At 37.5% G+C, this 23,833-nt stretch overlaps 1 protein-coding gene across 3 annotated transcripts in view; it reads left to right on the forward strand.

Moving 5' to 3' along the window:
- The window catches only part of THUMPD2 (THUMP domain containing 2), a 38,462-nt gene extending 15,229 nt beyond the window's left edge, over positions 1–23,233 (forward strand). For 2 of the 3 annotated variants that reach the window (XM_041757187.1, XM_041757189.1), the window contains 5 exons: positions 1,228–1,315; positions 8,433–8,504; positions 8,987–9,101; positions 19,113–19,221; positions 22,354–23,233. In XM_041757187.1, the coding sequence (XP_041613121.1) occupies positions 1,228–1,315; positions 8,433–8,504; positions 8,987–9,101; positions 19,113–19,221; positions 22,354–22,681 (712 nt within the window). In that variant the 3' untranslated portion in view covers positions 22,682–23,233. The remainder of the gene's footprint in view (positions 1–1,227; positions 1,316–8,432; positions 8,505–8,986; positions 9,102–19,112; positions 19,222–22,353) is intronic. The other variant, XM_041757188.1, reaches the window with a different exon arrangement.
- The last annotated feature ends 600 nt before the right edge of the window (positions 23,234–23,833 follow it).

Genomic DNA, 23,833 nt, shown 5'->3' on the forward strand with positions numbered 1-23,833 from the left:
AAAGATTATAAAAATTCGGGATCCCTGGGTGGCGCAGCGGTTTGGCGCCTGCCTTTGGCCCGGGGCGCGATCCTGGAGACCCGGGATCGAATCCCACGTCGGGCTCCCGGTGCATGGAGCCTGCTTCTTCCTCTGCCTGTGTCTCTGCCTCCCTCTCTCTCTCTGTGTGTGACTATCATGAATGAATGAAAATTGAAAAAAAAAAAAAAAAGATTATAAAAATTCAATAGGAATACCCCATTTGCTCTGAGCTCACATCTAGGCATCTATAAGCCAGAACGTAAAAAAAGGAATAGTTAGGGTGATTGTAATAGCTTTTCTCAAGCTTGCTTGTTCATTGCATTAGAAAGATAGAAATAATATTTTGAAAACTTCCTTCAAATCTGGAAACACTGATAGTAGCAGTGATGAGGTAGAGGATAAAGTATGAAGTAATACATAATGGAGGCCAGTGAACTCATTTGAGAGATGTCTACTTCAGCTCTTCATTCCATAAATTATTTTAGACAATGCAATGTCATGCTTCATTTCATCTTTTGAGAAAGACGCAGATGAGCAAAGAGCAAATTTACAAAAGCAATCTTTTTCTAGAAAACAGATTTCAAGGGTTAGCATCCATTCAGCCCTACTTCCCATACTACATCTGTATCAGAGAACAATATGTTCCTCTTGACTCCAGATCAGCAAGAAAAGTTCCCGTGTATTCCATATCAGAAAGCAGAAAAATATATTAACGTTTGAGAGAGATTTCCCTATGTGTTTAGATTTGTATAAGTCAGACACTTCTTAAGAGTTTAAATTTCAGTTGTCTAACAAGTTTACCTTTTTTTTTTTTAAGATTTTATTTATTTATTTGAGAGAGAGCATATAAGCCAGTGGAGGGGTAGAGGGAGAGGGAGAAAGAGGTTCCCTGCTGAGCAACGAGTCCAGTGACACAGTGCTCTATCCCAGGGTTCTCAGACCATGACCTGAGTGGAAGGCAAGATGCTTAACTGACTGAGCCACCCAGGTACCCCACAAATTTACCTTTCTGAAGTGTCACACTGGCTGGTTAGACAAGGTGCCAATTAGAGAAGGTATTTTTTAATAAGGCTAAACTATTCTGTAATTGAGGGGATTCTTAGATGAATATGTTGATATGGACAAGTTAATCATTTTTATTTATATCATGATCTTCTTTAGACTATCCAGTAATACTGGGCGTTACTTTGTTACTTTTCTTTGTAGGGTTCCTTTAGCTAGCAGAGCTTACATCAAGACAGCAGGCCTGAGGTCTACCATTGCGTGGGCAATGGCCTCTCTCGCTGAAATTAAGGTAAGGAAAATGTTTGCATTCTTATTAATAACAAGGTACTTTGTATAATAATCGACTGATTGATGGACATCTTGGTTGCTAGCTTTCTTTTCCTTTCTTTTCATTTCTCTTTTTTTCTATCTTTTTCTTTCTGCTGCCATTATATTTATGAACTGCTACAGCGATATGCTTTTATATATGTTGAACTTCTGAGAGTATTTTGATATGAAAAAGCTGAGTTCAAAGATAGCTACATTTTATTATTTCTAATCTTTTATGTCACAATCATGTGGCCTATAAAACGTCTATTTCTTAAATTTTAAGTTTTTCTCTGTGACCAAGATCTGGATCAATTTTTATAAGTGTTCTGTGGACATAAGAAAATAATTTTTTTTTTTAGTCAAGAAATGTCTGCTATATTATTATTTTCCTAACTGCACAATTCTGAAAGAGGTATTTCAAAATCTCATTATGTTACTGTATTTATATTTTTAACTTTTTGCACTTCTGGTTGTTGCCTTAGTCTGCTGCTGTCTAGTTTGGTATATGCGCATTTAATGACTTTTATTGCTTCATCGGGAATTGTGCCTTTTGATTGTAACATAAAGTTCTCTTTATCTTGATTAGTGAGTTTAAACTTAAATTTCATGTCTTACTAATATTTTTACTCCTTTTTTTTCTTGCGTTTGCTGCATTTCTTTGCCACTGCTTTATTTTCAACTGTGCTTTCAGTAATTTTTTTTTTTATAAACACACAGCTGTTTTAACCACTCCAATGGTCTCTGTCTGCCAGTGAGAGAATTTAGTATTATGACAGACATACTTGATTATATTCCTTCTATTTACTGTTTATTACTTCTTATATTGTTTCTTAGTTTTATTTTTGCCAGTTTGATCAAGTTACTTGATAATCATTTCATTATTGTCCTTGAGGTTGGAGGTTATACTTTATTGTTCTGTTCTAATGGTTGCTGTTCCCACCTCTCTTGATTAAGCACATGGGACTCTGCTGTTTCTTTAAAACAAGATATCAGCTGTTTACTCTGTCAAGACACTGTTTTCACCACCAAGACACTCTAAACTTACCCTCTTCCTTATCATGAGACCTCTAGAGGGCTTTTCTTCTCTTCTCCTAATCCACCTTGACTCCTCACTGTAATGAGACCTTTGAAACATTTTTATACCCCTCCACTCCCAACCCCCAACTACTAGATTGAACAAAATTATTTACCATGTGTCAAAACTTCCCCAAGATATGCCCCTTCTGATGCAAAAGTTCTTATTTAGCACTTATATTTAACAGCCCATCCTTAACCACGAAGGTGTAATTATGTATACACACACACACTTTTCTGTATATTACACACAGGCATACCACAAGATATGTCACTCTTCCCCACTGTTCTTCACTTTGTCTTTCCCTATTTGAGGTTTGGTTCTGCTCTGGTTTCTTTGTTGGCTGGTTAAAGTCTTATCTAAGGTAATTTCCTCAAGTGTGGTATCCAAATAATGCATTGTCTGAAACTCCTATATATCCTCAAATTTGTTTTTCATCCTGGGATAAATACCCATCTTGGCTGGATGTAAGAATCTCGAGTGGTGGTCCCTTTCCCTCAAGGTCTGTAGACGCTGTCTCATTGCCATTTACTTTCCTGTGTTCTAGATGAACAGTACATGCCAGTGTGATTTTCCTTTTCCTTTATAGTTGCCTGGTCTTTCTGCTTCGATGCGTGTAAGACTTTTCTCTTTAATTCTCTACAGTTCAGGAGTTGGGGTAACTACGTGGATGGGCATTAGGGAGGGCACTTGTGATGAGTGCTGGGTGTTAATATACAAATGATGAATCACTAAATTCTACTCCTGAAAACAATACTACACTATATGTTAACTAACTTGAATTTAAATAAAACCTTGAAAGAAAAAAATCCTCTGAAGTTCAGAAATATTAGCAGAATATACTTACATATGTGTGTTTTTTATTCAACCCAGAACTTGGTGTATCTGACTGCCTGAGTTCTAATTCTGGCTCCACCACTTACTTACTGGGAAACTTTGGGCAAGATATTTAACATCTCTGTGCCTCATTTTCTCATTTGCAAGATGAGAATAATAATCTCCTGGGGGAGAGGCACCTGATGGCTCAGTCCATTGTCAGCTTCTTGATTTTAGCTCAAGTCACGATCTCAAGGTTGTGAGATCAAGCCTCGCGATGCACCGCCCTGCTCAGTAGTGAGTCTGCTTTTCAGATTCTCTCCCTCTACCTCCCTCTGCTCCTCCCCCAGCCCCCACATATGCACTCTCTCTCTAAAATAAACAAATCTTTAGAAAAAAAAAAAAGCTCCTGGGTCATGTGAGGATTAAGTGAAGTAGCATTAAGTGATTAGAACAGTGCGTGTTATATAGAAAATGTTTAAGTATTAGCTGCTGCAATGGCAATAATAATTATAGTTATAATAATTATTTGGATTACATAATAATTATAAAAGTTACTGTTATTTCTCTGGCTCAGGCACTCTATCTTTCACTATTTATGTAATTGTTATTGACTCAACTGTCTTGCTTTAGTTTTACTATAAACTACTTTGTTTTTCTGCTTCTGAGATCATAAACAAGTTAGGCTTCCTGGAACTATCCTCCAAGTTGCTTGTCCTTTCTCACATGGTTTCCATCTCTTTATATTTTGGATCTGCATTTTGAGTTATTCTTGAACATTATTTTCCAAGCTATAACAAGAGTCATAGAGAGATGTTCTACTTTATTCATTGGAATTTTTAGCTTAAAAATCATGGTTTTTTAGCTTTGAAAAGTTTTGTGCATGTGCACATTACATTTGAATACCTCTAGAGGCTCTTAATTTTTTTGTTCAGATACTTATCTATCTTCTCCAGGAGTTCTGTTTCACTAGATGTATGTTCTGATTGTTCTGCCTATTTATTCTCTTGCTACTCATGGACCCCTGCCCTTTAGATGTGCTGTTATTTTCTCTTTGGCTCACTGGGACTCAACTGTGGTTATTAAAATATTTTAAATGGCTAAAATCCTATTAATAGTAGAAGGCCAATGGATCTCTGGTGCCACTGGGCTTGACAGTATAAAGAGAATCTGTCAGCCAGGCTGAAAACTTTTCTATATCTAGGTGAAAACTTTTCTATTTATTGGTCTCCCTACAGATCTATAGATCTCTGAAGACCAGGTTCTCCCCATTCCAGTGATTTTCCCCTCTGGGCTTCAGTGCTAGTCTCTAATCCCCCACCCAGCCATGGCTGAGAGGCCTCATACCAGTTCCTTCTGGGTCCCAAATGAAGCCCAGGGCTTTCTCTTAGCACTAGTTGCCTGTATGTCTGAGCATCACCTGGGCTTAGGGGAAATAAATAGCTTGGAGTTGAGAGAAAAGGAAAAAACTACTTTAAGACTATCATGTTCCCAGAATCCATGTTTTCCTTCTTTATTTGATTTTAATCTTTAGTTCCAAATTTCTTTTAGTCTAGGGAGAGTTATGGTTACCAAACTGCCAGTGATCTCACCACAGTTTATATAACTATATAACTATATATATATACACACACACATATATATGTATTATATAAATATAAATTTATATAACCACCCTATACAAGTTTGAAATGTTACCTTCATCTTGACATAAACATCCATTTGTCAGAAAAGTAGAAAGTAAATTAAAATATCCAAAGTAATGTTTGATAAAATTTTCCCTTATTGTGAGTTTGCCTTGTTAGAACCTAGAGTAAGGATTGTTTCTCTAAATGTGACCACCAGCATAGGAAGTCTGCTAAAGCATGAAAGAAGTAGCACAGCACAGTAGTTTTGGAGGAGTTTAGTATTTGTTTTAGGATTTCTTTTCCTTTAGTATCCGTGGTTCTTGGTCATTCCACTTCGAAGAATGAAGGGGTAGACCAGATGAAGAGTGGTGGGCAGCAAAGCAAAGTTTATTGAGTGAGTGATAATAAAGCAAAGTTTATTGAGAGTACAAAGCTCCCAAAGAGGGAAAGGACCCAAGAGAGTTTTTGTGAGGTTTTTTAAACCGATTAACCCTCCGTGCTCTTGTCACCCAATCAGGTTTTTGTCATGTACCTATCACATGGGAAAGAGTGGAGGGCCCTTCCAGGGTGTTATAAAATCCTTTTAAGGGTGGTTTCCTCTTAGGGTGGGCCACCCCCCTTGTCCCTGCCTGCCTTTCGTCCTCATATTCTTCATTATAATGACCCACAGTGTAAATTATCCCAGTATCCAACCTTGGGTATGTCAGTGCCACTAACCATGAAATCTAAACATAAGGATGTTAGATATTTTTCACATTTACCACAAACTGTCTTCCTTCCTCAATATCCTAACAAGGAAAATCAAGTTCTACAAATCTTAGTTACTAATATAGGCATGAAAATACTTGTCTACTTCTGCCTGTGTACCCAAATGTCATAGCTAGAGAAAGTACTGTGTAACATAAAGATACTGAATATATTTAAGGTCAGATCACATAATGGAGCATGGACCAAGTTGAGAGGAGGAAGAGCACAGTATTTGCTACATATTAAGATCTTAATAAAAATTAGTTCTCAGACCATTGTTACTTTTAACTAAATTGTCATTTAGATCATTATTCTTTTTACTTAACCGTCCCTTCATGGGGCATCCATCGGCTACTCTCCTTAGAATTACTGCTCAGGGGAAAATCAATCTCTCTCTCTCTCTCTCTCTCTCTCTCTCTCTCTCTCTCCTGAAGGACATTATGTTTCTTTCCATTAAGTGCCCTCTGGCTCTGACTGAAACCAGGCTCTCCACTGAGCACTCTGCTTCCTCTGTAGACATTTCAAGGGACCATGGGGCTAGAGGTGGTAGGTGTCCTGCTTGCTCCTCATTGTTCCTTTTACCTAGAACCTCTCTGTGTGTTTAAAGAACATGCCTTGAAACTATCCAGTCACATGCAGACCTCTCTTCCTGTCATTTCTACAAGAGTATAGGACACTATTGCTGTCCTAGTTCTTTAGGATCTCAATGTCCACTCTGTAACCTGATCCCGTAGTGTCTTGGCTTCCCTACCTCTAATGATCTACCTTAGTTGTATCTTAGACCCTGAGGGATATACCTTCCAAAAATATCAATTTCAAGAATCCTGTTCTCAGCCTCTTTCTCCTTCCTGTTCAATTCCTCTAGCACCTTACCACACAGTTCCTTAACCCCTGGGGCCTCTAGTCTTTTGACCTTACTTACCATTGTCCATTATTCACCACCTGTCTTCACCCCTCATTCACAGCTTGGATTCTGTGTTCTGCCATTACAGTCATTTCCTTACCCACACTTTTCACTCTCTTGCTTCTTATTTGACTTAAATATTGGAATCAGAAAAAAACTTCAACATGTTCTCCTCACCAAATCTACCAACATATTGGAATCTGTGCCCACATACTTTGCCTTACCATCATCACAATAAGTGAACTGTCCTTATTTCACTCCAGTACTTGCTGACTGGATTCTATTACCTCATGCCTACTTCAGGACTTTTCTCTCTACTGCACATTCCCAGCAGCATGTACCCTTGATTTAATATCTTGAAACTTTAAAAAAATAACCCTTTCCTGAACCCACATGCTCCTTCTCTGCTTCCCTTTACAGAAAGACTCTTAAAAATAGTTGTCCATATTTGGCATCGGTACTTCCTATCTTCTCCTTCTCTCTTGTGCCCACTTCCAGCAGGCTGTCATCACTAGCACTCCACTGACACTGCTCATCTTACTTACCTCTTAGCACTTTGATACTGTCATCACTCTTCTTCTTGAAACGTTTTTTTCCACTGTTTTTTGGAACACCACTCTAGTTCTCCTCCTACATCAGTATGTGCTGCTGTCAGTATGCATTGCTGAATCTTCATCTACCAACGTCTATACTTAGGAGATCACCAGGGTCCAACCCATAGACTTTTCTTTTTTAACTTCTCTCACTTTCTAGATGACTCATCTAGTTCTGATGCTTTAAATATCATTTATGACTAACACTTAGTGTTCCCAACTTTATATCTGTAGCCTGAACCTCTCCCCTGAACTCTAGACCCATATGTTCAACAAATCACTTGACGTCTATACTTCATCTAAGAGGTAGCTCAAAATTAACATGTCCAGAACTATACTCTTTGTCTCCTTCAAAGCTGCTTCTTCCCATCTCTTCCCATCTCAGTAACAGGGAGCTCTGCCGGTTGCTCAGGTCACAAAGTCATTTCCTATCACTGCCATTCTTAACATTCCACTTCTCATCACTTCTACCAATACCACTCTTAATGCAAGTCACCATCATTTCCCGTTTGTATCCCCTAACTCGCCTCTCTGTTAACACTCCTACCCTTCTCTGATCCATTCTCTGCAAAGCAGCCAGAGTGATCCCACTGAAGTGTAATATCATGTTATTCCTCTGCTTAGAACCCCCCAGTAGTTTCCTATTTTTCCTAATAGAACCAGAATCCTTGCAGTACCTACAAAATGTGACATGATGTGACTCCTCCATAATAGGAATAGTTTTTTCTCCAAATTTCCTCTTTTCCCAGACACAGGTAGGATTACACTTTCCTGGCCCCTTCAATTTATGGGTGTCATGTGACTAACATACTTTAGCGAGTTAAATGTCAGTGGAAGTAATGTGTCTCACTTCTGGATGGCATCTTTAAGAGCTAGTATATAATTCGTCATGCTTTTTTCCCCTGTGCCACAGTAATGGCAATGCTCTGGATGGTGACCACTTCATGAGTTTGGCTTCCAGAGTAAGAAGCAGAAGCACCAGATGCCCATCTGTGAGGAATGTAGCATGAGCTGTGTATTTTTCAACCTTTAAAATTTAGGGATTGTTATTACATGCAGCATAACCTAGTGCATCTTGACCGACTCACCTAGCTACCTCTAATGTGGACACCACATTTTCTCTCTCACTCACTGCAATTTAGCCACACCAGAAACTTTCCTAATGTTCATACACCTGCCTTATGAACTTTATGGCTTTAGCCACCTGAAATTCCTAATAAAGTGCAAAAAGCAATCATTACTCTTGAAATGTTGATTCCTTGAGTTTTAGATTTCTTTTATAATACATATTTATGATAGGCTGAATAACACCAAATCAATATTTCTGTCTGTAGGCTGGTGCATTTGTTTTAGATCCGATGTGTGGACTTGGAACAATACTTTTGGAAGCTGCTAAAGAATGGCCAGTAAGTTCTACAGTTTGACGAACCAAGCAATATATTTACTTTAATCATTAGATGTATATTCAATTCCCCGTTATTTACAAGTAGATTGTCTTTTTAGGACTATTAGCTTTGATTATATGAGTTGCTATTTATTGTTGTCAAAATAGATTATGAAGGGTTAATTAAATTGCTGTGTTTCTTAAAATAATATGACAAGTTTAGAAAAATGTGAACAATTTCAGTGATTAGTCATGACAGATTATGCTAATTCACAAATTCTTTGGACATTTGTTATTGTAAAACATAGTTTGTAAAAATTAACAATTCTAATTTTTTGCCATTGAATATCATTTTTTAAAAATACTATAAATTTGTTTTAAAGTGAATTAACAAATCTATTAAATTCATTTTCATTATTTGAGAAGAAGCAAGTAGGTTTTCTTAACTACGTAAAATGCCAATAGTTTTATTTACACTTAAAATATGAATTTCTTTCCTCATAGGATGTATATTATGTAGGTGCTGATGCCAGTGACTCCCAGTTATTAGGTGCATGTGACAATCTGAAAGCTGCAGGCCTAAAGGATAAAATTGAGTTACTAAAAGTCTCTGTTATAGGTAAGATACTAAAAATGCGAACATTTGGGAAAATGAACATATGTAAATATATTTAGAATCATAATAGTAAACAAAATTCACTTTCCATACATATATAAAGGTTGAATTTTTTATACCTTATACCTGTGGGCCTGATCCTTAATTATAACTTATTTTTCAAAAGATTCATTATTAATAACAACCTTTATTTGGTCTCCCTAAGCATTTAAGTGAAAGTACCTTTTTGAGATGAGTTTGTTGTCTCTGAACCATTTCTCACATCATAACCAGGGACCACTTAATACAGGCATAAAATAAAGAAGACCATACAATAAAAATAACAAAACTCTGGATTTCTTCCAGATAAACTGAAATGTGAATTATCTTACCTTTCCCCTGCCTCACATTGGACAGTGTTCCTGTGATACATAGGAATAAGGTAACCAACCAGACCTGTTTGTTAAACAAGCACTTCCAATGCTTAAACTTGAAAGCCAGTTTAAGGAGGAGAACAGTTTAAGGGGGACCAGAACAGTTGGTCCCCCAGTGAGGTAGAGGAAAACCGATACTCCCTTTTTACTGATGGGGGATCAGCAGTGACAGACGACAAGAAATCAACTGTGCCCTCTCCAATCAAAATCATATTTCCCTAAGACTCATAGTATTTAGACTGTTTTAGACAAGTCTCACATTCTTTATTTCTTTCCTTTTTCCATAATACATCTTTCTCCCTTAAAAACGAGCACATTCAATTGCCAGCTAAGAAAATGGTATTCTCTTGACACAGGGTGAATACTCAGTAGTTGGTCCCAGTGTTTAACCTTTAATCTGTAGGAACAAAATATTGTTTCAAAAACTTTTATTGTAGAGGAAAAGTAGTAGAATTCAAGAAAATATTAGGATAACTTATGCATAAAAACATAATAAAACAGCCTGAAAGAAGACGTTGTATTGTTGAATCTCATAGTTGTTTGCTGCCAACAACTATTTTTTCAACCTTTCTGTCAAAGCTTTTAATTGGACTTTATGCATAAGACAAATTTCTAGAGGAAACCGATGAATGATGAGGCTGAAATCAGCTTTCATGAATTCTAATTTCTTTCAGAAAGCTGTTTTGGGGGTACTTTCAAGAAGACTGGAATGGTTTCATCAATTGTTGCAGAGTAATGGATTTTCAAACCCTTTATAATCTCCAGAGTGCCTCAGAGGTGTCAGGAAGGAAGTACCGAGCTGTCTGGCCTCTGCCACTCTTCCAACTACATTTTTATCTTTCTTCAGGTGGGGGACATCTTCCAAAGATTTTACTTTAAAAATAAGCAAGGGGCTCAATTGTTGTTTTTTCTTTCTTAAGTGTTGAAAACAAAAGGTTCTCTATGGCTCCAAGTGGCCAAAGAAAGGAAGGATCATTCTAACTGCCATGTTAAGAATAGACTATAGCAGGGAGGATGGAGACAGGACACAAAGAAACCAGTTACAGGCTATTGCAATAATCCAGTATGAAATGAGGTGACTTGGGCCAAAGTGCTATTCATGGAGGTGTTGAGAGGTCTGATGCATACTTTTTGAAGGTAGAACGAGCAGGATCTGTTGGTGGATTGAATGTGGCATGTGAGGAAGAGAGCAAGAATGACTCAGCTTCCTGGCTTGAGCAGCTGGAAGTGGGGTTGCCGTCACTAAGTTGGGGAGAACTGCTGGGGAGCAAGTTAGAGTTTTGGAGCCTGTCAAGTTCCATGTGATCATTAGGCACCAGTGAAGAAGGTGGTAAGTTAGTAGCCCCATGCCCAAATCTGGAGTTTAGGGGAGAGGTGAGGCATCATCAGTATAGGTGACATTTAAACCCAGATCACCTAGGGAATGAGTATAGATAGAGAAGGGAGAGAGGCGTGGGGGTGAACAGAGTACTCAAGAATAGAAGCTAGGTTACCCCAGGCCAGCAGCAGCCATCAGGACATGTTTCACTAAACTGTTGTTGAGGCTCATAGCATCATCTTATTGCAGTCTTTAAAACTATAAATTTGATACATTTTTCAAACTTACTTTTCTTTAGTTACAATTGAGATAAAATATATTTCACTATGTTATTTGTAGATTTTTCTTTTGTGAATTGTTTTCAGGGTAACTTTCTGGAGGAAACAATAAACCATCTATTTTAAATTTCTTCATCATCCTAACGTTTTAAAATTTTCAGTCTAGATGGAACCATTTAGACTTTGTGTACATGGGGCCCCATCTTAACTATTTAATAATTAGCCCTTCATTATACTTCTCTACTTTAGAGGTGGACATTGTAGCTAGGTCCAGATGTTTATTTTCTTCACTAATTTGGTTTCACCTTTAAAAGCTTTAATCATAAACACAATTTAGAATGTTGAGACCCATGAATCAGTCTCTTATTCAACATTGACAGATGTAGAGATCCCACCCCTTTTTTACTATAGTAAGAGCACATAGACTTCAGAGTCAAACAGACCTAGTATAAATCCTGGCTCCATCATTGTTTGTCCAGTGTATGGCCTTCACCAAAATCCTGGACCTCTGTGTTTCATCATCTAGAGTATGAAAATAATCGCTACTTCATAGAGCCTGTGATAGGGATTTATCACATACACACATTGAGTCTATTGCCTAACACACAGCATAATTAAAGACCTCTGTAAACATGGGTATGTCTAGGAAGTTGGTAATACTTTCATCATTGTTTGTTTCTACAGAATCACTATCTTTGTTCTCTTTGTGTACTTTAATGACTATTTTTTCTACTTTTTTAGTGAAGTTTACTTTGTAACTTTCTACTGGTATAAAAGGAGATGATCCTTTAATATGCAGAAATTACATGTGTTTATTCCTAAGTTTTAATTATCATGAAATTTTGGAACCAAATGAATGTTATGTTACAGGCTATCTTAGGAACTAATTAGTCATTGGTTAGGCTTTGTTTTTTGTTAATCTACAGGTATATGTACATTCCTAGGATAAGATAGAGAGCTGTAATACATACAGATTTCAGCAAAAGAAACACATGTATAAGTTAATTAAAATGACAGAATTGTTGACAGGTGAAAAAAGGAATATTTTCATTCCTTCCAACTAGACATTATATAGTCTGCCACATATCACTTCGGTGAGAGTTTATAACAAGCTTATTGCTTGTGCTTTGTTCTCAGATGTCCTTCATTTCAACTCTTGTAGGAGTAAGGCATGCTTTTTGCAATACACGCATCAGCTGCCCATAATGTGGTGGTTGCATTTTCTTTCATAACACTGTAAGTTTTCCTCCAATACCTATCCTGCTCTTGTTGGCCTGGTGTTCCAGCTACATGTCTTGTGGCCCATGCCATATTATGTAAGATTCATGAAGCTGCTGGGCTGCCCATTTGGGGAATCAGAAGGAAAAGTGGGAAGTGATGGGTTAGTTATACCTGGAATATGTGGAAATAGGGAATAAGAAGCTTACCACAGACAGTTGAGTGTTTTTTGGTTCAGTGGCTTTACAGTTTATTGTATGGTATCAATCCTTATTATTTGATAACACTTGTATAACAAACTCAGTAGTAATAAGTTTTTAAAAGCACATGTTTAATGAGAAAGTTAACACAGTTTCCATTTCTAAAGAAAGCTGATGAACACATTACTCAAGCGAAATGTTTGTTGACATTTATCATCACTGTGAGGACCATGATGATCCCACTTATCAAATGAAACAGATCTGTTTATAGGAGCATCTAACATTTATTCTAAAACATAGTTATTTTAAGGAGACTGAGCCCAAAGACAGCTATTTATCAAATGCAGCTAAAGAAAATGCATTTAACTATCACTCTGTGAAGCATGACTTTTCATTTAGATCAAATGATTATTCTAAATTAATTCTCATTTTCAATACCAAGTTTTCTTATGTACATAAACAAAATGGAGCCATAGCTATTAATATGTTGATTCCATTAGTAGAAGACCTTTGCAGAGTTAAATGTTGCCAATTTTGTTTCAGTATTATCAAATGTTTCAAAAAGAAAACCCATTAAATCTGTTCCAATAATGGTTTAGCTTTTCTTTTTCTCAGTTCTTGGAAATTTAGGAAGTTTTTTCTGTCAAAGATGATGTCTTTCATAATTGTAGTGCTATAGTAAATTCTGCTCAGAACTGCACGTGTCTGTTTATGCAGTATTTAGTGGTAACTAATACTCTACTAAAGAAATCTGTGAAGCAGAAATGTACTTGGAATTTGGTATGCTACCCACAGAATTCATAATTACCTTCAAACAAGCACTGATGATAAATGAAATAGAAACTTAGGTTATGAAAATAATAAACTTTTCAAAAACCATTTTTTAAATATACAGGTGATAACTGACCTGCAAATTATTTGTAATGAAGATGGTTGCAAAAGAAAAAAAAATTTCAACATAACAAAACACATTTTATTTCCTTGCCCATCATCAGCTAGTTTTAAAAATATTTAAGCCTTCAAGGAATTACTTTGTGGGTCAGCCAAAGTATTCTACAATGGTCCTATAAAGTTTTTAAAAATAAACCAGTAGGCTCATTGTGGTTGCATTTTTTACAAAATCCATTGGAAATCTACAATCAAAGAATTTTGCAAATGTAGTGCCCAAAAACATAAGTTTCTGCAACTTTTGATGAATTGCAGTTATGGAAAATAAAGCTGGCAACAGGAGGACATTAAAATCGCTAAGAACACCAAGGAAGAAATGAACAAATTGAAACAGTGAGAGGTCAATCATGCAGAAAATTTAATTTTTAAATGCTATGAATACACCTTGGATATCTTATAGGAAGAATCTTCTAATGGCTTTCTTTGATTGGATAAGCGTATATTCTAGAATAGAATGGAATCAAATTGAGAAGGGCTTAGATTCTGCAGCCTCTACATTGGTAAACCAATTAAAAGAATAATAGAGACAATTTACTTGAGTTTTGTGTTGTGAAAATGTTTGTCAAAGGCTCTCTAAATGGAGAGATTGAACTGGGGGCTGAAATATTAAACTTTCCCTATGAAAGAGACAGAATTAAGAGTATCCTTCACTTAGAATTTTCTCTGAGCTCTCCTGTTACTTTAGAAACTATGGCTCTGTTACCTTAGAACCTATAAAGAAGGGATCCCTGGGTGGCGCAGTGGTTTGGCGCTTGCCTTTGGCCCAGGGCGCGATCCTGGAGACCCGGGATCGAATCCCACATCAGGCTCCCGGTGCATGGAGCCTGTTTCTCCCTCTGCCTATGTCTCTGCCTCTCTCTCTGTCTCTCTGTGACTATCATAAATAAATAAAAATTAAAAAAAAAAAAATTTAAAAAAAAAAAAAAAAAAGAACCTATAAAGAAAACACTTTCTCAAATAAAAATATTAGGGTCTACAGAGAGTTTATTAGTCATAAAAGTGAAACTTTGAAGAATAGCAGGCAATTTTATGAAAAAAAATTTGAAGTCCGTATTAAAAACAAATACTACATTCTTCAGAAAAATATCGATAATGATATGGGATTAGAGACTGATACATCCAAGAATCTAATCAGTGTAAGATTACAGACCACAAAAAATCATTTTACTTGTTAATTTTGATGTTAATATCTTAAAAGTTTGTGGGTTTTCTTATTTCAGTGTGCCCAGATACTATTTTTTGGTCCACTATAATAATAAACCAATTTGTCAGAAAATAAATATTTCAAAAAATATGTAATTTTATTCCTAATCATCTTGTTCTTGAAAATGTTCCTGTTTGGACTATAAATTAAAAGGTGACCACTTCCAGATGCCAAACTATACTTTGCATATTTAAAACTAATTATGAGCTTCTGGATGAAGATAACAGAGTGAAACTTTACTGAAGGATTTGTATCCTTCTGCAAGGAATAGTAAAAATAGAAGGAAAGAAATCAGCAGTAGCAACCAAAGAAAGGGCATAATCTCATACAATAAACTTCAAAATTTGGCCACAATGGAAAGAAACAGGAAGTTATAGAGCAGTTTAAGTAAGTATAGTCAATAGAATAGTGGCTGTTTACAAGGTTACTGACGCCAAGTGTGACTCCAAAAAATATACCCATCTAAGATGTCATTTTAGTACAAAGACATTTTCAAATATAAAAAAGTTCAGGCAAGGTGCCTGGGTGGGCCCAGCTGGTTAAGAGTCCGGCTCTCAGTTTCAGCTCAGGTCATGATCTCAGGATGGTGAGATCAAATTCTACATGGGGCACCACACTTCAGCACAGAGTCTGTTTGATATTCTCTTCCTCTCCCCCGCCCCCCACCCCTCATTAACATACTTTCTTACTCTCTCTCTAAAAATAAAATAAAAGTCTCAAAAAAAAAAAGTTCAGGCAACATTTCACTAAATAGCCCTTCAGGGGAAAATTTCTAATAAAATCCAAATATCTAAGAGAAAAACCAACAAGAATAGAGAAAGCCAAGACAGTGATTGGTCATGAGGACTGAATCAACTTAAAAATACAACCGATTTTTAACAACTATGAGAGTTACAGATCAAGGACAGAATACAAATGTATAAACCTACACAGTAGAAAGAACATTGAACAGTAGGAAGTATGAGGAAAGAAACAGGAAGAGTATGTGCAATTTTGTAGAAGACCTCAGTTTATTTAGTCATTTGTCTAAATATGCACAAAAAGATACCTTAAAGGCTCTTGAAACCTATTGGAGGAAAATATATCAGAGCCATAATCCTGAGTTTTAAGTAGTTCTTACCCATTTTTCTCCTGGAAGGAGGGAGAAATAGAGCGGTTCACCTCACACCAGGGAGAATGGGGAAAATTAACAAGGCAGGAAACAACAAATGTTGGAGAGGATGCGGAGAAAAGGGAACCCTCTTACACTGTTGGTGGGAATGTGAACTGGTGCAGCCACTCTGGAAAACTGTGTGGAGGTTCCTCAAAGAGTTAAAAATAGACCTGCCCTACGACCCAGCAATTGCACTGTTGGGGATTTACCCCAAAGATTCAGATGCAATGAAACGTCGGGACACCTGCACCCCGATGTTTCTATCAGCAATGGCCACAATAGCCAAACTGTGGAAGGAGCCTCGGTGTCCATCGAAAGATGAATGGATAAAGAAGATGTGGTTTATGTATACAATGGAATATTACTCAGCAATTAGAAACGACAAATACCCACCATTTGCTTCAACGTGGATGGAACTGGAGGGTATTATGCTGAGTGAAATAAGTCAATCGGAGAAGGACAAACAGTGTATGTTCTCATTCATTTGGGGAATATGAATAATAGTGAAAGGGAATATAAAGGAAGGGAAAAGAAATGTTGGGAAATATCAGGAAGGGAGACAGAACATAAAGACTCCTAACTCGGGGAAACGAACTAGGGGTGGTGGAAGGGGAGGAGGGCGGGTGTTGGAGGGGAATGGGTGACGGGCACTGAGGTGGACACTTGACGGGATGAGCACTGGGTGTTTTTCTGTATGTTGGTAAATTAAACACCAATAAAAGTTAATTAAAAAAAAAAAAAAAAAAGAAATAGAGCGGTTCTTTTGTTCAAGACTTATCAGCATGTTAAATTTTTTTAACATGATGTTCTTGAATCATCCTGTAGAGTTGTAAATAAGAGATGATTTTTACATATTTGTTTCGAGCTATGCTTCTATTTCAGAATTTTATCTCCTTAGTTACAGGCAAACTCTTTGTTCACAGGCAGCTCAAAGCATTTAATAGTTTAAAAGATTTTACAGTGTTGAAAATTATGGGTCAGGTGCTCATGATTTCAGGAATTTCCTCATCAGAAACTCTGGAGGTGGGGCCAACAGGCTGTATTTTACCAGCCCTTCAGTTGATTCTGATACATACTACATAGTAGATTTGGGATGAAGGAGGCAAGGATTTGCATTTGTAGTTCCCAGGAGATACTGCTGCTGGTGGTAACTCCTGATGCTGCTGCTCAGGAGATACTGCTGCTCTGAGAACCAGTGCTGGAGGAAGAGTAGGAAAGAGGCCCACCTGGAAGCAGTTGCCCTGCATGGCCTTTGAGGAGCCGGGATAAGGGAGCACTGTTCTGCAGAGCTACGTTGAAGGATTCTGGCCACTGGTCTCTACCTGGCTGTCATCTGCCCATACACCCAGAGAGGACATTGTACAGAATAACCACAAGAAGAGCTGTTATTGAGTGCTCACTCTGTGCCAGGCACTGTTCTAAATGCTTTCTGTAAATGATCTCACTTGTAAACTTCTGAGATAGGTACTCTTACCCTACGTTACGGACGAGGAAACTAACGTAATAGTTTCCCAGAGCCCCGCCCTAGTTAGTAGCAGAGTCAAATACCAGCTGTCTGATACCAGGGCTTGCCTGCCCTCTCACATACATCAACAACGGCTTATTTTATGTTCTATTAGAAGATAGCATTGCTTAGTTCCAGAACTTTTTGAAAAGATTATTTTGTTAACTTTGTTCCCTCCCTCAACTTCTAAAATTATTTTAAGCAGTTCAGCCAATTATATAATACAGAGTAGGAAAGTTGCAAACAAAAATAGAGACTGACAAAGAAAAAAAAATGTTACCAAACCTGAACAAATTGGGCAGCTAATATGTGTGTGTCTGTGAGAGAGAGAGAGAGAGGGAGAGAGAGTGCACAAAAGAAAGGCATGGGCTCAAACTCGAGAGTAAACTACTGTGTGGTTTCTCATGTATAAAACATCCGATAACCATGATTGCCTTCACTGTACATTGCCTTGAGTAGTTCAGCAAAAAGTATAGAAACAGTATTTAAATGTACATGTCCTATATCAACACCGTTAAACTAAATGCATGAAATTAGAATATGATTTGGATATGATAGAATATGATTTTGGATATGATAGAATATGAACTGTACCTGGGTAGCACAGTTGGTTGAATGAATAATTGACTCTTGGTTTTGGCTCAGATCATGATCTCAGGGTCATGAGATCAAGCCCCACATCAGGCTTCATGCTCAGCAGAGTCTGCTTGAGATCCTGACTCCCTCTCCCAGTGTGCCACGCCCTCTCTAAAATAAATAAATAAATCTTTATGAAAATATACTACTCAGAAAAATAATTCCTGCCTGACTTTAAAAGAATATTACCCTGAGACTTTTTCTAACAACTTATTCTTTCTTCTACTAATCTCAAGCAAGGGTTAGAACTAGGAGAGCTTATCAAGTAAGTGTTCATTAGACTTTCCCAGGTAATGGGACTTTTTGCTTTGGTTTTAAATTTCCAGCCAACAAAAATTTACATGCTATTCAAATTAGTAAAGATTATTTTAATTTTAATATTTTTACAGAATTAGATGCTATTCAAAATGAAAGTTGGGATATCGACCTTATGAATATCTAATTTACATGGTGGGTAGGAAATAAAATAAGGAGAAAATGAAAAGTATACTAAGAAAATGTTGAAGTTAAGATTATGTGTATTACCTTCTGATAATCTAATTTCTGAGAAATGTAAAGAGAAAAAAATTAGATTTAATCAAACACTGTATTTAATTTTGTTTAGTGATAATATTCATTTTGTTGATTTGTTTAGCCTCTTCTCTGGTCTTAGGTCTTAAGTAGATGTTCTTAACTTTTGGGTGTCCTTTAAAATTTCAGTGAAAGCTAAGATCATCTCCCTTAAAAGCAAAGAGATCTACACACACAAAATTTTATATGAAGAGGGAAATGAAAGTTATAGGATATAATTTGTAGAAAATTCTTCTAAACAAATTTAATGTATTTCTTCTTGGATCTGGCAACTTTCTAGTCATGTAATATGTTTAGAGAGTTCAATTTTCTGATTAATTTAAGATTCTGCTTAATTTATGTCATTTTATCATAACAGAAAAACCAATTTTCAAAAAACAGAATATAACAACTTTATCATTTATTTTTTTAGTGAAAACCCTTTTGGAAACTTGTAGTTTCTTGGACACAGTGTTAGCAACCCCAAATTTTATTTAATATGCAAAAATAATTCTGAATATTCAGTTTTCTCATATTTAAGTTATAAATATCTCAACTTAATGTAACAGGATTCTCTGATTTCTGTATTCCAGAATTGCCACTGCCCTCAGAGAGTGTCGATATTATTATTTCTGACATTCCATTTGGGAAAAAGTTTAAGTTAAGGAAGGACATCAAAAGCATTCTACAAGAAATGGAGAGGTAAGTTGTTGAGTTTACTTTTATAATTTTTGCATTATTGAGCATATAAGCAAAATACATCCAAGTTCCTCAGTTAAGATTTGATTGCATTTTAGTAATTTCCCAGAGCTTTTGTAGCTTAATTTTGAGTTTTCAAACCAGAAGCTTATAATTGAAATAAGTAGTTATCCTGTATCATCTTGCACTAGAATAAGTTTTATTCTGAAAAAGATTCCAATTTTTAATTCTTACCTGAAATTTGAGTATCTGAAATAGTGACGTATATTTTAATCACCAAGGTAGGTAATTTATGTATTTACTTCTAAACCTCACAAGAACCCTGCCTCCTATGTGTTGATCCCAGACACTTTACAGATGGGAAACTGGGACCCGGAAAGATGAACTTTTCCTCAAGATCACAGCTGCTGAGCCACATGGCAGAAGCCTCATAGGGAACGTTCAGTAACACAAGAGAGGTTACAACACTGCTGATTTTAAAATGAAGATGCAGAAGTATTATCCATGTCGTAGTTTCTAAGGTCTGCCTCAGGGAATAGAACTCAAAGTATTTCTTTGAGAGCCTCAGTGAGGGCTGAATATGTATTTTTCTGATCACTTAAGCTGGTAAAGGAGAGAACCTAGAACATATGGAAGAACAAAAGATAGGATGAAGAGGTCAATTTGTTAAATGTCTCCGTTGGGCATTTGGTAGAACAATACAATATAAATGTTCAGGAGCCTTATGTATCTAAATAATGTCACCACTAGAAAAAATGAGCCATAGGTTTTGGGTGGAAAAAATTCAGTGTCAAGGCTGGCATTCCTTAAGGAGAATTAAAGCTTGACATGAAGTGTAAGCCCAACTAGGATGCTCCACACTTCTTTTGGATTATTTCACTTCTGAGCAACTTCTCCTGCCACACAGTCACATCACCCTTAACATATTATGTAAGATCTCTTTGTGGGCAACACCTATAATTCAGACATTTCCAGAGCTCCTGTACTCCCTTCTGCCTGATAACACATTTCCCTCAAGCAGATTTTGCAACCTTGACTTAAGTGATATTAAAATCATTTCAGGAGCTTTTGAAAAACACTGACACTCATTCTCTACCCCTCCCCTACAAGGCTCCAATCTAATTGGCCTGGAGTAGAACGTTGATGTATTTCTTCACCACTTCCAGGCTAATTCTGTTATGCAGCCAGAGTTAATAACCACAGCCTTTGTGCCTAACTAGGCAAGTCATCAGCCATACTATGAAGCCAACTCAGCTCATGGTGAAATACTAATACATGTGAGTAATGACTTACATTTAGCCTGGAACTTTCCAGAAGATAGTCAAGATTTCCCCCCTAATTTGAAGGCCTCAGTAGGATCAGTTGAAAGTGTATGTATTTGGGGACCTGGGTGGCTCTGTTGGTTAAGCATCTGCCTTTGGCTTAGTAGTCATGGTCTCAGGGTCCTGGGATGGAGCCCCGCGTCGGGCTCCCTGCTCAGCAGGGAATCTGCTGCTCCATCTCCCTCTGCTCCCTATCTCCACTCATGCTCGCTTTCATGCTCTCTCTCTTTCTCAAATAAATAAAATCTTTAAAAAAAAAAAAGTGTACATATTTGAACTTTCATGACCATGTCTTCTTGACACCTGCCCACAGCCTTTGTGGTTTGATTTTTTACTTTTTATATCGTTTGAGGTTTTATATAGTCGGTGTAGCATACTACAGTGTAATTTAGAGATTAACTTGTCTTGACATTGATTGTTTAGATGAGGGAAAGCTACTTGCATTCCTGACATCTTTGTCAGGTGTGGGAGAGATTCCCTGTAACTCTCAGCCCTTGAGCTGTCACCCTATTTCCTTACCTTTACAACCAAACTTATTGAAAGAATAGTCTATGCTTGACATCTCTACTCCTCACCTTCCAGTCTCCTTAGATTCTGGTAGCAACATTTGCTCCTGTCCTCTACTAAGATTGCTGTGCCTGGGTTCACTAATGACTCCTCGTAATCCGAGCCACTTGTTAGTCCTGCAGCATTAGACACTGTTGAGACCACTCCCTCTGGAAAGTGTACACCTTTGACTTCCCTGCCGTCACTACTGTCCAGACTCTCTCTTAGCAGTATGATTCAGGGACCCTTCCTCCTCCCTCCTGCCTTAAACATGAAGTCTCTGTACCTTGGCCCCCTCTCTCTTCTCACTTGGTACTGCCACCACCACCACACACACACCGTGAGATCCTCCACCATTGTGGCTTTACCTGCTGTGTCCTGTTGAAAGTCTGAAATCTCTTCCTGGAGCCCTGGGCTTCTCCTGGCCTCCAGGCTGTCTGTCCAACCATGGATGGGCATTTACCCTGCCCTGTTCCCTAGGTCCCTCAGCACCTTCAAACAGCGCTCTTTGCTTCCCTCCCCTTGTCCCCTCTGACTCACCCTCCTGCTGAATTCCTTTCAGTGCCTCCTCCTCACTTCTTCCTGTCTGCTGCCTTTCTGCCTCCAGTTCCTTGCCAGTGCTCTGGGCCCTCACTGTCACTTGGCTTGCCTCATTCCTGCTTGTCCTTATCTCGAAGCACAGGTTCAGGACTCACCTAATGCCTTCCCAGGGCACCTGGGATTTTCCCTGGATGGTGGCATTTGCCACCCTCTTGAATTTACTTGCCTCTCTCCTCCTTTCAGGAATATCTTCAGCAACTCAGAGCGCAGACGTGCTCTGCAGAATTTGCTCAAGTGATTGCATCTCAGGGTCTTCCCTTCTTTTCCTGGTCTTCCCTGTTGTCCTTCCCTTGTTCCTTTTCTCAGTCCTTCTGGTGATTTTCTTCTGCTACCATCCTACTACCTTTAATATATGCTGATTCTTTAGGATTCTTTCATTTGTCTTTTCCTTTGTACAATCACTTATTAGAATGTGACTATGAATTACTTTGAGGCTTGCCTTTTAAGTAGAGTAAAAATAGATAATTAAAGCAGATTTGTGCTAGTGATTCTGTAATTACTATAATGAATATGCATTATGGAAGATACTACCTAATTATCAAAATCCTTGTGTTTAAATAGATAAAATTAAATTTCAAATTAAAAACACCAAATATTTTAAATAAAGTGGGATTGTTTGTTGTCTAAAAAGAAAGAAATACTCATACCAATTACCATTTTTCCTCAGAGTGCTCCACGTTGGTGGAACCATTGTGTTGTTGCTCAGCGAAGATCACCACAGGCGCCTTCAAAATTGTGAACAGAGCAGCATCCCTTTGAATTCCGACCTTAGAATGACCACAGATGAACTTGGAATCGAAAAGTGCTTGAATCCAGGAGAAAAAACTAGCATACCAGAGACAGTGTCATCTTCATCTGAAGCCAGTAACCAGGAGGGCTTAGACAAAATGCTACCATTTGGCTCCTTAGTGCCAGTAGAATGCTACAAAGTTAGCCTTGGAAGGACAGATGCATTCATATACAAATATAGGAAGTCCCACTCTTTTGGACTCTAGCAGGCTTGCCAGGTTCAAATCCTTTTACGGCAGCTGCATAACAGTGAAGGTGGTTGTTTTAGGATCTTAATAGGGCCACAGAATTCCAAGGAAACAAACTCCCCTGAGGACACAAGGTGTGGCTGCTGGACTCAGGTTCTGAGTAGTGAGCTCCAGCTTTATACTCTAGGAGCTAAAAGTGCTGACCAAGGCCAATGAATGAATATTTATACTAAAGGACTCTTAAACTTTGTATTCTGCTGGAACATGAAAAGTTCTGCCCTGCCTGCACTATTTCTGAGCAGAAGCTACAGCTTTGAACAGAGGTTTTCAGAGGTTGATATAAAGTATATTGTAGTCATCACAAGGTTGATGTTTAAACAATCAGATTTTTCTAAATATAGAAACTTTTATGTGTTACTTTTTTTGATATTAAACTTGATTTTTAAATCTGTAATTTTCTTCTCCATTGGAATAAAAAAAATTTTTAATTGCAATATCTTTTATATGTCCCATATTATATTATAAAACATTAATAGGAATGATAACAGTATGAATCAAGCCAGTATCATCCAACATGATGGAAAATAAAGTTTGCTCTTTTTCTTTTAAAGATGTTATTTATTTATTCATGAGAGACACACAGAGAGAGGCAGAGACAGTAGGCAGAGGGAGAAGCAGGCTCCATGCAGGAAGCCTGGTGCGGGACTCGATCTCAGGACCAGATCCCACCCTGAGCCAAAGGCAGACGCTCAACCACTGAGCCACCCAGGCATCCCAGTTTGCTCTTTTTATAAAAGCATTAATAAATTATCACCTCTCTCTTATTTAAATTAAATACATTCCTTGTGTTTACCACTGAGAAGAAAATAGGAAGTTGATGGAAATATGATTTTCATTTTTTCAATACTCTAAAGTAGTGACTTGGCTTCTTGGTTGTTTTAGTACTATTTGGACAATGTTTCCATGTTTGGGAAATTTCTCACCTTGTGAATCCCACCTCTCCAGAGCAGAAGCTGAAAACTTCTTTTCCAGCTAGGGCCTGGCATGTAACCTTGGCCCAGTATCAGGATCCACTAATCAGTGTGGGGCTAGTGGGGCACAGGTGATAAGTGGGATTTTTATCTCTCAGATACTACTTCACAGTAATCCCAGTGGGAACTGAGCTCGTCA

This window comes from Vulpes lagopus, chromosome 5 (genome assembly GCF_018345385.1).
Source record: "Vulpes lagopus strain Blue_001 chromosome 5, ASM1834538v1, whole genome shotgun sequence".
Taxonomy (NCBI): Eukaryota; Metazoa; Chordata; class Mammalia; order Carnivora; family Canidae; genus Vulpes; species Vulpes lagopus.